The following is a 17,627-nucleotide window of genomic DNA, read 5'->3' on the forward strand; positions in this document are numbered from 1 at the left end:
TTTGTGCTGTGCGCTAAAAATGGAACATTATGGTTGAAGATCTTTCCTCGTCTCAGAAATGTAAATCAAGTTTGTCAAGTTGCACCTGTCTTCATTGACAATGCTAGCGTTGTTCAACTGTCTCACTTCAGGGAATAACAGATCTTTGTTCTTGCAGGGTTCATGACATTTTAATATCCTGACACTAGCAACAACAAAACAGCAGGTAAAAAAAATTTTTTTGGAAACATTTCAAATTCCTCCACCTCTCTGTGTAATTTGACATCAACTATTTTCAATTAAATGATTCTGAGTGAGTTTTCAGCAGTCGAGTTGGAAAAGCTGGACCAGCCTTATTCCGTCTTTGTTCCCTCAAAATACAAACCTTCTAATATAATGTATTTTTCACACAAATGTAACATACTGCATTGTTGTAACATAAAATCTTTGGCAAAAACCTTGAAAAACAAGTTCACTGAAGCCACTCAGATGGACCAGATGAGTTCAAGCTCTTAGACCAATTCATTTAAAATGTCTCTGCATATTGACTTTCAAAAGCAAAACCGTCAATTTAGCCTTAGTATGACCAAAAACTGACTTTGCATTCATATAAGACTGCTACCAGTTGCTCCTGGAGAGTCACTTTGTTGTTATTGCGCTCTTAAACTGTGAATATACTTTTACTCTGCACATTAAAACCTGCCTGTATTTTACATTTGATTGAATAGGAATAATCTATAGAGAAAGTGTGTTCCTAATACAATTCTAACTATAACGTTTACCATCATAAGCGGATCGACTTGTAAAAACAAAGATGCTTCAAACCACTTTGCCACCTTTCCTGTTCGATGATGGGCTCAGTGGAAATGCCGAAATACACTCCCTACAGAAAGACGTGTGCCTCTGTCAGGGAATGCCACCCCTGAGGACAGAAACAGCAACTATATACAAGGTGTTACAGTCCCTTGCAAAAGTATTCAAACTCAAATTATAAGTAACATTTTGTCACAGGGCCCACAACTGCAAACATCAATGGCTGTGCTGGTGAAGACAATCATCTCATCGGAATGATGTTGGCATTTTAAAGTTTGTCATGAATCTTGAATTTAAAGTAAATACTGACTTAAGAAACAGGGTTAGGCTCCGGCTAACACTATAGAAACTCAGTGATTGATGTTGCATCCCTTTAGGATATGGAAACATCACGATGTGTGTGTGTGTGTGTGTCGGTGGGTGGGTGGGTAGGGATAGGCAGGTCAGATTAGGCCATGTCCTAACACATCTTGTGCCCTGAAGCCTGGTTGTTTTGTGGGAGATAAAGGTGGTACTTTGACTCCTGTGATCCTCTCTCTTCCTTCAGCTGTGACACACTATCATCTCAATCTTTTCTATTTCAAATGCATAACAGCGTGAGCAGAGGGGAAGGCTTCAGGACAGACTAACAAGTGGTTATTTCTCGTCAAGTTAATGCAATTTAACTCTGATATGCTATATTTCTTTTAAACTGATTAAAAAAAATTACTTTAAAAAAAATAATGAATACAGTAGTAATGTAAATGATGAGGACATCCTAATAATCAGGAGGTAAACTTTTCACCACTGGGAGCAAGCAGCCGATAACTTTATAAACCTAGCAGCTCGTGGACTCTTTGCTGCTGTGCCAATGGAAAGTTTTCAGATTTGGCACACCTGCCCTCTGGATGTTTTTCCCATTTCTCTTGGCAGAGACCTTTAAGCTCAGCCAACTTGGATCAAGAAAATCAATTTCAGTACATTCTCAGGTTTTCTCAAGCAGTGATCGGTAAGGTTCAGACTTGAGCTGGGTCACAGTTCTGAGCAGTTTTGTCATCCTATCATATGCTTTAAGTTTGTTTCTTGTTAAAACTCATCCTACTTTTGGTAGATGGGTTTAATTTTGTTAGGCATAGGAAATCCATTGCACAAGAACATTCCAGGTCAGGAGAATATTCATAAATCAGTTCAGCCATTGATGAAAAAATGGCTACGATCACTTTGGGTGCACTATTGATATTATGGGTAAATGTCTTTTTATATTGCTTTGCAAATAAAAATCTGAAAGATGTGGCATGCATTTTTATTCAGTATGCTTATGTTAAAACTTTGTAAAATCAACTTTTTGTGCAACTCCAGCTGCAAATCTTAGGGGTGATTCTCCATCAGCCTTTTTTTTAATGGACAGAAGGTTTTGTTGATTATTTTGGAAAATAGCACAGGTTCAATTAGGCTGAACGCAATGATAGACATCATTGAGTCATCATTATAAATTTGTTTTATCACAGGTTTATAATTGGATTCAGTTATGGATTTTGATTGAACCAGTCTAACATGAATTATTTTGCCATTTTCCTGCTAAAAAGTGAACCTCTGACTCTCAAGTATTTTACATCCTGTTTTCTTGTTAGTTTCAACTATCATTCTTTCCACTTTGACCATCTCCCCGGTCACACCTGAATTTAAAGCATGCTGCTGCCACTGCCGTGTTTCATTGTGGTTGTGGTGTGTTCAATATTATGTGCAACTTTTCAGTAATTCAAAAAATTAAGAAGTTAATCCATTTTTGTAACTCGGCTCACTAACTACAACATTATAGACTAATTACAATCCGATTGATGTTTTAAATCCTTTGTTGGTTAAAAATAATTTTCAACCTACAGCTCATTAAAAACACTACATTTAAAATTAGAATATTACATCAGATCAGCTGAAACCAACTTGTTTGTTAGAGACTGCATGCCAGCCCTCCTTCAGGCCAGACCACCTTCTTTCACAAATAGGATCTGTCACAGCCAACAATGGCTTTCTTCCTGTCACTCTGTAAAAGTAATTTTTGTGGAGTTGTCTTGTCAACAGATTCTATCACCTGCAGCTCCTGCAGAGCAACCTGGAGCTTGTAGTCTGATTCTCTGATTAATGCTCTGGTTGTCCCGTTTGTCAGTTTTAGTGGATCAGCGTACTCTTTCCATTTTCAAATGATGTTCATAGTCAGGGAAATTTTTTAGAACTCAACTATGATTAAACCTTTCCACAACATTCCTCTTGATCAGTCTGTTATAATCTTTGGTCTTCATGACACTGTTTGGTCTCTGAAATCCCCACAGGACAGCTTCATTCATACTGAGATTAAATCGCACACCCTCTTAGATTTTATTTAAGAGGATCATAAATATGGGGTCTGAATATGATTGCACGCCACACTTTTCAGATTTTATTTGTTTAACATTTAGAAAACGATTTCCTCTTTCTTAATATACACAGCTTTGTGTTGGTCAGTTTCACAAAGTACCAATGAAATCTTTCAAAGTTAATCGTCGGAAGGGGAAAAACTGGGAAAAAGATCAAGGGGAAGAAATACTTTTATAAGGGCATTGTAAATAGTGCAATATTGGTTTTATTAGTTCAATGAATTTAACTTTTCATACTTTAAAAGTCAGGTACCATTTGGGAAACTTCAAAGGTAACATGAATGACTTTTAGACTTTACTTAGCAACAGCCTTTGTCTGGCCAGTACGGCATGAAATTCTGATTGATAGAGTGCTGTGCTGACTTTGGTAGTTCTGCAATGTTCTTCCATCTCTATAAAGAAACATTCAATCCAGGATGTTGGTAATGTATCTTTGGCTGCTGATGACTTGGAGCTAAAACACTGAAACCAACTTGCACAGAGTAAGCTTGCCCAAAATAAGTAAGGATTCTGTCTTGGAGTAAGTACTGGTTCTGGATATTTGTTTTACTTTTTTAACTGAGAACTTAGCATGAAGTGCTAAGTCACTGGTCACTAGCTAATAGTGACCAGTGATTATCTTTGTTCTAATATACTTGTTTATCTACTTAATTATAATAAAATCAATAACTGAATTAAGTAACTAAATTCAGATAGGGGAGCTCACACTACCACTGTTTTAAAAATAAAAAATTAGATTAGTTGAATCGGTCAAGGCTCAAGACCTCAGTTAATCAGTGAAGCTAACTTCTACTCTTAGAATTACAGTATCAATCACATCCTAAGACTTTGTGTGAATGCTATTTTATGAACATTTAGCTCGCAGGTATTAAATATACTTTGCAGTTTTCCCACATTTCTGTATTTTTATTCTTAGTCTGACATAATATTCTAATCTTAAAGGTTATGTTTTTATTAGCTTTAAACAGAAAATATTCATAATGAACAGAAATAATGGCTTCAAAACATCAATCTCTAAGTGAACTGAGTTACTGAAATAAATCACCTTTTCAATAAAAAAAAGGTGATTTAGGTAGGTAGAATACAAATCTATATACAGATTCTATCTACATATAGAATCTGTATGTAGATTCTATAGATCTACATACAGATTTGTACAATCTGTATGTAGTTGCTCTTTTTTTTAAATTAATTCTTAAGATATCAGTTGCTTTTGCTTTCCCTTTGAGAGTTTTAACCACAGTCTTGTACTGTGGAATTTGTTCTATCTTTGCTTTGATTTAATAAAGTCTATAATTTTAAAGCTATAATTTCTTTTCAAGTTCTCCTCATTTTTCTGCTCATACAAAGAATAATTCAAAAGAGAATATTTAATAAAATAAATATATATTTTAAAAATTGTAATTCTTTATCTGTAACAACAAAACTACCCTGTGACATCCAACTGCCTTATGTCCATGAGTCATCCTGTTAGGGTCAGCCTCACACACTGTAACAACCAACCATATTACTCTATGAAAGTGTCCAAAGAAGGGTTACAAAGACCAGTGTCCTACATGTTTGATTAAATTTCAATACAGAGTTAATTTCCAGGCCTCTAGAGGACTTAAAAACATGTTGAGGTCATTTGGCCATTTACATCAGCTGTGTTGGAACAAGGCAGGACACACTTGGATACCCCGGCAACCCACCCGCTTCGGATGTTATCATCCCATAGAATGGCGATTAACATCCCATAGAATGGCGATTATCAGTGGTTATCAGCCCCATTGAATGGCCTCAGTTGGTCCCTGATCTGCCTGCTATCAGGCTGTTATTAACCATTCTAACCATTCTATCGGTGATAACAGCCGCTTGTCGCGAATAGAACCTTTTTATTTTTTATTTTTTACCTTTTTTAAAAAACCTTTATTTATAATTTCTCTGCAAATTTGAACAGGATATTAAGAATTTACTAAAAATACAAAAGCCAAACCTATCCGTCATAAGATTTTAATTAGGTATTGTAATAATCGTTACAGTATTTAAAAACAACTCACTAAAATCTAAAACCGGAGGTTTTTTTTCCTCTTTTGTTTATTTTTGTTCGCTTTTTTAAAGACCTATATTTCCAATATGCCTTTGATTTCTTTGGATTTTTTCCAATAATTCACTCAAAATAAATGCCAAAATTTAACATACTTGGATAATTTTATTGGATCTTTACAAGACGTGTTCTCTCAATTCATGCCGTGTTTTTTATATATATATATATATATATATATATATATATATATATATATATATATATATATATATATATATATATATATATATATATATATATATATATATATATATAATGAAATTAAAAGGTATATTCTAGAGTTATGTAGTGTTATGAGTTGTCCAACCTCATAGCCTTCCACTAGGTGGCTGTATGTACATCCGTAGTTGCTTGCAATCTTATCAATAATGATAAGAAGAAGTTATCTTATAATCTTATTTTTAATTAAAAAAGTTAAAAATAAAAATACGGATGGATTTGCTCATATGATTATATGAAAATCTGTGTTTGTACCATATGAAAATGTTTAATATTTTATTAGTAGTAATAATAATAAATTACGGATTGCACCCGACAAAACATTAGAAGAAGAAGAAGCTTACGTCATTCGACGCGACACTTTCCACGGTCGGAGCTGGTGAGTAGCCCCTGAATCTGTCAAATAAAAATGTAGTAAAAAAACCTCAAAAGACCGAAAGTCTACATTTATAAATCTGCTGATGGTAGTTCTATGAGTTAATGTTAGCGAGTATGTGGCACAGCATGTGTTTGTACAGATTTAGACACGTTTTTAACCCTACTTGGTAGAAAAAAAAGGCTACTTTAGCTCGCTAAAGTAGCCTTTTAAAAGCCAGTCAGGTTCAAATGTAGCTGTCCTTCATACCTTTAATAACAATGTGCTAAAATTTTGTTTCATATATCTTAAAAAACCGTATACTTTTCAGTATACTAGTTTATATCAGTATATTGATTTAATGTTAGGATTCTGTCATACAGTTCATTACATTTCATCGTTTCCCACAGTGTATTATAAACCCTGAGGCCATCATTCTTTATTTGTTGCCCCACCAGGCTAAGCATTGTTTATTTATTTAAGTCTTTGTAAAACGTTTGCATTTTCTGTGACTTTATAGTTATTGTTCATGCTAATTATACAAGCTATGCCAATATAAAGTCTTTGTTTTCATTTTTAGATCCGGATCACATACACAGGAGTCACTCATTGAAGATGAATCACAGTAAGTGACAGAAATTTGTACTCTTCTATATTTGAACAACAGTTCTCGCCTCAAGTAAAGAAACTGCGTTGTTTTCTTGTTGTTGTTGTGGTTAGGCTGGACAGGGATCTTGAATAATTGAGAGACACCATGGTGTAAAACGAAGGCGGCTCCTTCGGATGACATTTTCCAGAGAACACTGAGAGATGTTGACCAGGAACTTAGAGGTCAGCTGATACGAGCACAAAATGAAGCAAGGAGAGGGCCACTCTTCTCAACCTGAAAAGAAGATGTAATGGTAACACTACTTCTTCTCTTGACTGTATGGTCATTAGCAAAATTGAAGCTCAAAGGTCTTGTGGTAAACCTAAATTTAATCTTTATGTTATCCCTGCACCATGCATATGTTCACTCTAGGTACTTAAGCGTCTTTATGCAGTGTAAGAAGTGACTGGTTTATTCCAACTTGTCCTTTGTCATGGGTATGTGCTTTTGATGTGTATGGTTATTTATCTTTGGTGTATGAATATGTTTCTTGGGTGTATCCTGTCTTTCACCTAATGCCCGTTGTAAATAGGCACAGATAAGTGAGTATTGTAATACATCCATTTTCTAATGGACATTCAATGATCTTATACATTACGGCAGATATTGAGTCACTGTAAGAACTATCAGTCTTTATATTCTGAGGATAACTTTTTTAAGAGTACAATTAAAATATCATTCAATTATTGGCAGTAATAGATTTTGACCTACAAACTGAGATTTCCTTATGCGAACTTTAGTGTCATTTTGAATATCTTATGTAGAATTGGCTGCCACTACTTGTGTTCACAACATCCAAATTGAGATAAACACTATTTCAGATGTTAACCTTTTATTATGTTTAACATACTTCCATAAATTACTATTGTATCATGTTTTCATATTGTGTTGATTGTATTATTTTTACTAGTATTTATATTTCTTCTTTCTTTACAGATGGACAGGGAGTTGTTATAAGGCTGTCCAAGCAAGTGAATGCCTGTAACAGGAAACTGAAGAAGATTGTTAGAGTACAATAATCTGCAGTGGCCTCCACAAACTGGCATCTTTCCATCACATTTAGAATTTTGAGAATTGTGTGATGCCTCCTCCCAGCTGTACACATTATTTGATGAACAAGTGAGTAGAATTGATCTAAAGGTTTTATTCAACTTTCTACATGCTGTTATTCACTTTATGTTGCTACTACATTTAACAAGGTTCCACTTGCAATTGTTCTCTTATTTTAAAGATTGAAGATCATGGTGTTGTTCCAAAGAACCTAAAAAGTCGAGCAATAGAAGCCCTGCATTTGAAGACTAGAGCAACTGAAGAAAAGCTTCTACTTAAGAGAGAGATGAACACTGTCATTCTTCACCTTCATCAACAACATGGACATTTAAGTTCAGCTATAAATGATACTGCAGATCCTGGTTCAAAAGCTGTACTTCATCAAAACATTATCATGTTAGAAAAGAAAATGTACAGTGCAATGAACATGTTCAAGAGGTTTATCGAAGTTGGTGCCCCTCCTCCAAATCATCACCTACCAGAGTTTAACTCTTATTCTCAAGCACTTATGTCTCCAGATCTACATTACATAGACTATGATGAAAGCATTGACGATGGAGAGGATGAAGAGGATGATGACGACAATGTTGACGAAGGAGAGAACAGCATAGATTGTGAATCATCTTCATGATTGGTGGCCACTTACTGTTCTATGTGAAGAGCACATATTCCAGTATAAAAAGTTCATTGATGATTTTCATATAAGCTTTTTGTTCTAACATCTCAGTTTATTGTTTTTGATATTGTTGAGACATATCTGTTTTTTAAGTCAAGCTATATATAATCAAGGGCATTTTAATTTTACTCATTACAGCTTTGTAGTCTTTTTCACATTTATTAATGTTCTTGTTCAGTATGACATTGTTAATGACTAAACTTTATTTACAGTTTGAATTTAACTCTTAATCTTGAGATGCTGCATAATCTGCTTTACATAATATCTTTAAATTTGAGCACAACAATGAAATAACTAAAACGTAGTGGACAAAAATTTTGTGATGTTCATATTTGAGAAATATTTGACTGTTATCCAAGAATTACATTATTTTGAAGGGCACTACTCTGTATTAAAAATTCATTAAGAGCTATGTCAGTGTTTCTGTGATATTTCAGACAGATTTCAAAACTTACAATATGGACTATTTGTAGCCTGTGTAGGGACTTACAAACTGGATGATTTGATTTACCTTCCTGGTTTTAGTAAGAATGCCAGCAGCACCATAATGTATCATCTGCAGTTGGATGATTGACTACTTTTTTAGGAGACCCCTCACACCAGCATCCAGGTTGAGTGTTTGCTGTCTAAGCGCTCCTTCCACTGCTCCACCACTCATATGGCTGCACAGACTAGTGAGAATTATCTTACTGTTAGATTTGCATTTAGTTTTGCAACTGTAAGGACATGTACATTCCTGGTTGTTTAAAATGTTATAGAGCAGTTAATATTAGTGTTGATGTTTGCGTTTTCTGGAGGGCAACACGAATATTGACGTCCTTCACACCAGATATTACATTAAAATTTAAGCACAGAGCGGGACGGATCAGGCAGGAATATAAAGACAGAGAGTCTGAATAACACCAACTGTATGTCAGAAAATTCTGACATGTAGTCTTATGTGATTTGTCTCTGCTTACATAAAAAAAATATATGGGCCACTATGGAAAATGGTGACAAACCATTTTGGGACCTGTACTGTCTGCCCTCTTTTTTCCCTTATGGGGCCCACCTAGGTATGCCGGCTGGGGCATCATGACATAACTGTTTGTAACCTACCTGAGAAAGCGGCAACATACAGTCATATGAAAAAGTTTGGGCACCCCTATTAATCTTAATCGTTTTTATGTATAAATATTTGGGTGTTTGCAAAAGCTACTTCAGTTTGATATATCTAATGGACACAGTAATATTTCAGTATTGAAATGAGGTTTATTGGACTAATGTACAGTATGCATTAACAGAAAATTTGACAGGTGCAAAAATATGGGCACCTCAACAGAAAAAAGACATTAATATTTATTAGATCAGCCTTTTGCAAAAATAACAGCCTGTAGTAACTTCCTGTAGCTTTTAATAAGTTCTTTGATCCTGTATGAAGGTATTTTTGACCATTCCTCTTTACAAAACAATTCCAGTTGAGTTAAGTGTGATGGTTGCCGAGCATGGACAGCCCGCTTCAAATCATCCCAGATGTTCAATGATATTCAGGTCTGGACTGGGATGGCCATCCAGAACATTGCAATTGTTCCTCTGCATGAATGCCTGAGTAGATTTGGAGCGGTGTTTTGGATCATTGTCTTGCTGAAATATCCATCCCCGGCATAACTTAAACTTTGTATCAGCTTCTTGAACATTATTCTCAAGAATCTGTTGATATTGAGTGGAATCCATGTGACCCTCAACTTTAACAAGATTCCCAGTACCAGCATTGGCCACACAACCCCAAAGCATGATGGAACCTCCACCAAATTTTACAGTGGGTAGCAAGTGTTTTCTTGGAATGCTGTTTTTTGTTTGTTTTTCCCCATACATGCATAATGCCTTTTTTATGACCAAACAACTCAATCTTTGTTTCTTCAGTCCACAGGACCTTATTCCAAAATGAAGCTGGCTCGTCCAAATGTGCTTTTGCAGACCTCAAGCGGCTCTGTTTGAGGCGTAATTGCTGAAAAGGCTTCTTTTGCATCACTCTCCCATACAGCGTCTCCTTGTTAACACATACTATCTGTAATAGTGCAGCTAAACTAAATATGAGAAAAAAGTGAAGTCCTGATCATAGTTTAATACACTACAATTACACTCTCAATGACCATATACATTACTTTATAACATCCTCGCACTTACAACTCACAGGGTCTTATTGTCGCGGCAAACGTTCAATGTTTGAAATGGAATGCGCCCCATCATTGACACACGGGGCCTTATTGTCGCGGCAAACGTTCAATGTTTGAAATGGAATGCGCCCCATCATTGACACACGGGGCGATGTCATGATTAAACTCACCAGTCTGAGTGGGTAGCAAATTCTGTTAAAGTAAGTAAATCACATTTTCCAGTCATAAACTGAACTTATCAGACAGAATGAAATCCTAATGTCAAATCGTATTAATAGTTTTCATTAAGCGGCAAAAAGTGTGTAACTGGTCACGTGGCGTGTCACCCATTGATAACCAATAGTAACATGTGACGTTGTGGAACTACTGCATCCCACAATGGAATCTTCTCCAGCTGTGTCCTATCAACATGCCTGTCCCAACGATTTCGCGAAGGGAGAAAGTGCCTTTACCTGAACGTGTCGTCTTCTAACCTGGTCAATTTGTTTATTTAAAAGGAAAGATCTTACTCATTTTTTGCTAAAGGGTATTATTTGTGCTACCATGTGGAAATTTTTGAAGTGCAACAGTAATGAGTTCAGCTAACATGCTCACTGATGTGTTCGTTTGATACCCAAATATTTGTTACTATGTAAAGCACTCACATTTGACACAATATCTTTTCAATACAAAAGCTTTTATTGATGCATTATACATTTATCAATTGTTTAAGACAAACTACAGGAAATGCTTACATTGACAGCTTTCGGATAAACAAATGTCACAACTGTGACCAAATTAGAAGTGTCTTTTTTGCAGTCCCAGTGATACATAATACATTTTGAAAAAACATGTTTAATGACAGATAGCACAACACAAAATACATCTCCAATAAAAGCTTGTTTTACAATTTTGCTGAAAACAGAAGTGAATGATTTCACAGACCTGAAGATGTTGCACAATGGAGATCCATGGCTATAAAAACCAAAAACTACTTATATCATATGTTAGACACTATCTTGAACATACAGATTTGAACATTTTGGACAGTGAGACACCATGTCATTATTCCAGCAAAGAACCAAGTAGTACTATAAGACAATTTTTCAACGTTAAACATGTTAATGTTTCACCTTCGCTCTGAAAGACTTAATATCTGCCGTAATGTATAAGATCATTGAATGTCCATTAGAAAATGGATGTATTACAATACTCACTTATCTGTGCCTATTTACAACGGGCATTAGGTGAAAGACAGGATACACCCAAGAAACATATTCATACACCAAAGATAAATAACCTTATACATATCAAAAGCACATACCCATGACAAAGGACAAGTTGGAATAAACCAGTCACTTCTTACACTGCATAAAGGCGCTTAAGTACCTAGAGTGAACATATGCATGGTGCAGGGATAACATAAAGATTAAATTTAGGTTTACCACAAGACCTTTGAGCTTCAATTTTGCTAATGACCATACAGTCAAGAGAGAAGTAGTGTTACCATTACATCTTCTTTTCAGGTTGAGAAGAGTGGCCCTCTCCCTTGCTTCATTTGTGCTCGTCGTATCAGCTGACCTCTAAGTTCCTGGTCAACATCTCTCAGTGTTCTCTGGAAAATGTCATCCGAAGAGGAGCCCTTCGTTTTACACCATGGTGTCTCTCAATTATTCGAAGATCCCTGTCCAGCCTAACCACAACAACAACAAGAAAACAACGCACAGTTTCTTTACTTGAGGCGAGAACTGTTGTTCAAATATAGAAGAGTACAAATTTCTGTCACTTACTGTGATTCATCTTCAATGAGTGACTCCTGTGTCTGTGAGCCGGATCTAAAATGAAAACAAAGACTTTATATTGGCATAGCTTGTATAATTAGCATGAACAATAACTATAAAGTCACAGAAAATGCAAACGTTTTACAAAGACTTAAATAAATAAACAATGCTTAGCCTGGTGGGGCAACAAATAAAGAATGATGGCCTCAGGGTTTATAATACACTGTGGGAAACGATGAAATGTAATGAACTGTATGACAGAATCCTAACATTAAATCAATATACTGATATAAACTAGTATACTGAAAAGTATACGGTTTTTTAAGATATATGAAACAAAATTTTAGCACATTGTTATTAAAGGTATGAAGGACAGCTACATTTGAACCTGACTGGCTTTTAAAAGGCTACTTTAGCGAGCTAAAGTAGCCTTTTTTTTTCTACCAAGTAGGGTTAAAAACGTGTCTAAATCTGTACAAACACATGCTGTGCCACATACTCGCTAACATTAACTCATAGAACTACCATCAGCAGATTTATAAATGTAGACTTTCGGTCTTTTGAGGTTTTTTTACTACATTTTTATTTGACAGATTCAGGGTCTACTCACCAGCTCCGACCGTGGAAAGTGTCGCGTCGAATGACGTAGCTTCTTCTTCTTCTCTAATGTTTGTCGGGTGCAATCCGTAATTTATTATTATTACTACTAATAAAAATATTAAACATTTTCATATGGTACAAACACAGATTTTCATATAATCATATGAGCAAATCCATCCGTATTTTTATTTTTAACTTTTTTAATTAAAAATAAGATTATAAGATAACTTCTTCTTATCATTATTGATAAGATTGCAAGCAACTACGGATGTACATACAGCCACCTAGTGGAAGGCTATGAGGTTGGACAACTCATAACACTACATAACTCTAGAATATACCTTTTAATTTCATTATATGCTTATATATATATATATATATATACATATATATATATATATATATATATATATACTATATATATATATTATATATATATATATATACTATATATATATAAAACACGGCATGAATTGAGAGAACACGTCTTGTAAAGATCCAATAAAATTATCCAAGTATGTTAAATTTTGGCATTTATTTTGAGTGAATTATTGGAAAAAATCCAAAGAAATCAAAGGCATATTGGAAATATAGGTCTTTAAAAAAGCGAACAAAAATAAACAAAAGAGGAAAAAAAACCTCCGGTTTTAGATTTTAGTGAGTTGTTTTTAAATACTGTAACGATTATTACAATACCTAATTAAAATCTTATGACGGATAGGTTTGGCTTTTGTATTTTTAGTAAATTCTTAATATCCTGTTCAAATTTGCAGAGAAATTATAAATAAAGGTTTTTAAAAAAAGGTAAAAAATAAAAAATAAAAAGGTTCTATTCGCGACAAGCGGCTGTTATCACCGATAGAATGGTTAGAATGGTTAATAACAGCCTGATAGCAGGCAGATCAGGGACCAACTGAGGCCATTCAATGGGGCTGATAACCACTGATAATCGCCATTCTATGGGATCATAACATCCGAAGCGGGTGGGCAACCACCATCCGACCCTGTGACGACCAACCACATCACTCTGACACAGCTGTCAAGCTCTGGCCTCCAGTACCAGCATCCTGCAACTTTTACATGACTCTCTGCTTCAGCTCACCTGAATGAAATAATTATGTAATCTTAAGTACAGCTTTGGTACAACCTCTATGAATGTTAAAGATGTAATTCTGTCATATAATTCATTTATATTGGTCCAGGGATGAATTGAAATGTTGCTGGACACTGTTTGACACACCTGTTCTACCAAAATTCAACCCTCATCCTGTGACAACCAGCCCCATTTTGTGTAACAACCAATCATACATACATCATAATGTCATAAATTGTGATAATTAATCCAGCACCACTTAACAGGCAGCTTCATATGCTGTGGCAACCAAGTCAACACAATGTCAATGGCCTTTGACAATGGACTACCGAGTTGATTGTCAGTGATGATTTACATTTTTTGTTACAAGTTGCATGTCTATGAACCCCTTTTGAGTCATGCACAAATTAAGCTTAAATTAATGACTTCTTATTTAATAATGTTTCGACAATCACAGTAGGTTAAAATGTATGACAATCCACCACCGTGTACTCTAAATCAATTAATCGTGGACATTCACAGTTCCGGAGGTGCTTATTGTCGTTTATTCCAACTTAAATTTCAGCAGCAAGCTTTCTTCTAATCAACTAAATGGTACCAGGCGATCAGGACACTGCAGTGGGAATTTGTCTCCTTCCGAGGTCAAACTGTTGCTGTTTGACCAACAGCCTGTTTGAAACCTCCTGTTACCTTGAGGGAATACGCAGTAAGTGCGCGCGCGCGTGTATGTGAGCGAGGCGGCGAGGGAGAGAGAGAGAAAGAGAGAGAGATGCCTAAACAGACGCAGTAGCAGACGTGCCCGCTCCCGTCTGCCTGCCTTTCTCCTTCTCACACACTACAGAGAGCAGCGCTTTGACGCACCACGCATAGTTGGATTATAGTATTGCGCGCTGGTCTCTCGCCGGGTTTCTGGCACTCATTTTACTTCCAATTGACATCCCAGCCCATCGGAATCATCTCCACCACTGCAGAGTGTTAAGGACGAACTTGGCGCAACCGCTGCTCTAGCGCCGGACGCGTGCTGTGAATTAATAACCAAAGATATTCTCACCTGGAGTGTGCGTTAACGGGAAAAGTGTAATTGCTCGAAAGCACCTGGATCACATTAAGGATCAAGACATTTTCCTGGTTAGGAGAAACTAACACAGACCTCGTCGCCGGAGGATTCTGGCCACCGCATGCCGGGGACATGTGGAAGTTTGCGCCGCTGTAGCGCAGCCACAGACCCGGTTCATCTCTGTAACTCAGTGGGATCAAACTCCTACTTCACACGCTTTACGCACTCAGAGGACCCAAATGTAAAAAAATAACATTATTTTTCTTTTAGAAAAACCAACTTGTAAAGGAAGGAGCAGAACACACAAAAAAGAAACAGTGCGTTGCGTGCGGAGTTTGGTGAGCTCCTTCGGAAATTCCGAGGCTTTTCTCCGTATTCTGCGGGTCTCGTATCGGCCACCCACTTTTCTGCCGCAGTCATGGTGGGAGCTGTGCGCTCCGTTGGCCTTGGCCGCTCCTTGGAGACTGCACCGAGGCTTCTGCTCCTGGGGACCGTCCTCGTCCTGGTCCTGATAAGCAGAGCAGACAGTCAGCCGTGCCCGCCTCAGTGTTCCTGCACCGGGACCACGGTGGACTGTCACGGCCAAGGACTGCGGAGCGTGCCCAGGAACATACCCCGAAACACTGAACGACTGTAAGTTTAAGGAATACTGGTCCCTGAGTAATATACTTTTTTTTTTTTTTTTTTTTTTTTTTTTTTAGCATTATGATTTTTAAAATTAACTTATTAAGTAGCAAAAAATGTAATGTGATCATCCTCCTTACAGCTAGTTTTAAGATTTGGGTTCTATTTTAACATTGTTCATATAATGATTTCATTACAAAAAGGATGGATAATTACCCAAATGATCCCAAAACATTACCAAAGCTACTCAGCGCGCTAAGCATGAAGGACCACATCTGAAAACCGCAGGGCTTTAAATATTTTAACTGTCGAGTCAAAGTACACTTAAAATCACAAGATGTGGCGGCTAATAAACATAAAAACAGTCAGATTTATTACTTCATGTGTTGAATGTCAGAGTAAGTCAGATCGCGGATCTGAAGTTGGGGGTGGAGGGGCTGCCGCTGTGGTCTCGCTGGTGGTTTCGCACTGTTGCACTACCAGAGCCTCCGTCGACCACGTCGGTTTGTGTGGAGACCAGCGAGTTAATCAAAAACGGATTTGGACAAGTGGGCTTTGACTTAAACGGGCCTCGTTTTACCAGGCGGAGTCCCCTGATGAAACTTGTTTGAACAGTTTCAGTGCAGCGGCACAATATTTCTGGGGAGAGGGGGGAGTTCTCTCTGACACTCAAATCCCAATTAAGATCATAGTTTGCAACAGAAAATGTATTTATATATTTCTGTTTTTATGTAATCTATTTTAATTCCTTTTCTCGTTTTTTAGGGATCTGAATGCAAACAACCTCACTAAAATCACCAAAGGGGATTTTGCAGGACTGAGGCATCTGAGAGTCCTGTAAGTTGATTTTGTTTAAGTGTTAATGTTTTTCTTCTCTGCGCAAATGTGAATAGGTAAATTATATGTTTCTTTCACATGTCCTGTCCTGACTGCTTAGGCAAAGGCTGTAGTGGGTCTGGTTGCCCTACAGTCCATATGCACAACACCAATGATGAAGAAATAAAGCAAAAGGAAAAAAAGAGAGAAAGAAACTCGTAATTAACCACTTGACATAGAAATTCATACCAGATGTAAGTAACAACCCAAGTAATCCACACAAAAAAAACCCAAAACAAGTTAGTACATGAACTGTGTTCTGGGTAATAAATGGTATGAAACATGTTCTGGATAATAATGAGACATGAAATGTTTACTGAAATGTAATACATAGTTTAAAAAAGCATTTGTTTTTACTAGATATGTTAAAAACAAAAAGTTTTCTGTAACTAGAAACTAGTTGCATTCAAGTTTGACCCATTCTTTCACATAAATATTAAAAGAACTGAGGTGACTCTTCTATGCACTCTGATCTTCACTCTAGCGGTTTTAAAAAAAAAAATTGTCTGAACAAAATCTGTTTGGGAGTTTTATCTTGGAGAAAAATCCTCCTATGTTTCATCTTCAGCTTTTTATCGAGAGTGTCTCTGTAAATTTCTTTATTTTGCTTTCCTTCAATTATGTGAAATCACCCAGCACCAAATCCAGAGAAACAGCCCCACATCATGAGACTGATATCTGAAAACTTTAAAGTTTGTGTAGTGTTTTTTGGATGCTGTGCTGTGCCACTTCTTTGCCAAACACAATTTGCGGCTTTACTAGCCTGTCCAAATGTTCTGCAGTAAACTTTAAATGAGTGGATGAGTGGAGTCTTGTGCAATGAGTGTACATATGCCTTGTTTCCATCGAGCAGTATGACACGGGTCGCTGTGGTTCAGTACGCTATTTTGTCTGTTTCCATTATAAAAGCTTCTCAAAGACCTGATCCGTACCGCACTATATCTGCACAAGGTCCTAAGAACAGCGGTATGTTTAAGGTGGAGCTACTGGCGTCACCCAACATAGTCCATTGATCGGGGGACAGAAAAATGTTTTGAGACATACTAGTGGATCACGTTTGTTGCTGCTCTAGTATTATCCAAAGTAAGGTATTTTATTTCAATCCTGCCTGCCCAGTGAGAGTCCAGTTGGTGATGGAAATGCTCTCGTGAACAAGCCAGAACAAAAACTAAAAAGTATCATACCAAACCGTATCGGCTCGTGCCACACCGCTCAGTGGAAATGAAGCTGTAGAGTATATCAGG

At 36.6% G+C, this 17,627-nt stretch overlaps 1 protein-coding gene and 1 long non-coding RNA gene across 8 annotated transcripts in view; both read left to right on the plus strand.

Moving 5' to 3' along the window:
- The first annotated feature begins 6,709 nt into the window (after positions 1-6,709).
- On the plus strand, positions 6,710-8,629 carry LOC122829454. The gene is made up of 3 exons (XR_006370356.1): positions 6,710-6,928; positions 7,428-7,610; positions 7,723-8,629. It is a non-coding gene; the product is annotated as an uncharacterized LOC122829454 (long non-coding RNA).
- Positions 8,630-14,599: 5,970 nt separating this feature from the next.
- slit2 (slit homolog 2 (Drosophila)) overlaps positions 14,600-17,627 on the plus strand; it is a 105,000-nt gene continuing 101,972 nt past the window's right edge. For all 7 annotated transcript variants that reach the window (XM_044115322.1, XM_044115315.1, XM_044115321.1 and 4 more), the window contains exons 1-2: positions 14,600-15,516; positions 16,273-16,344. In XM_044115322.1, the coding sequence (XP_043971257.1) occupies positions 15,302-15,516; positions 16,273-16,344 (287 nt within the window). In that variant the 5' untranslated portion in view covers positions 14,600-15,301. The remainder of the gene's footprint in view (positions 15,517-16,272; positions 16,345-17,627) is intronic.

This window comes from Gambusia affinis, linkage group LG04 (genome assembly GCF_019740435.1).
Source record: "Gambusia affinis linkage group LG04, SWU_Gaff_1.0, whole genome shotgun sequence".
In the NCBI taxonomy this organism is placed as follows: domain Eukaryota; kingdom Metazoa; phylum Chordata; class Actinopteri; order Cyprinodontiformes; family Poeciliidae; genus Gambusia; species Gambusia affinis.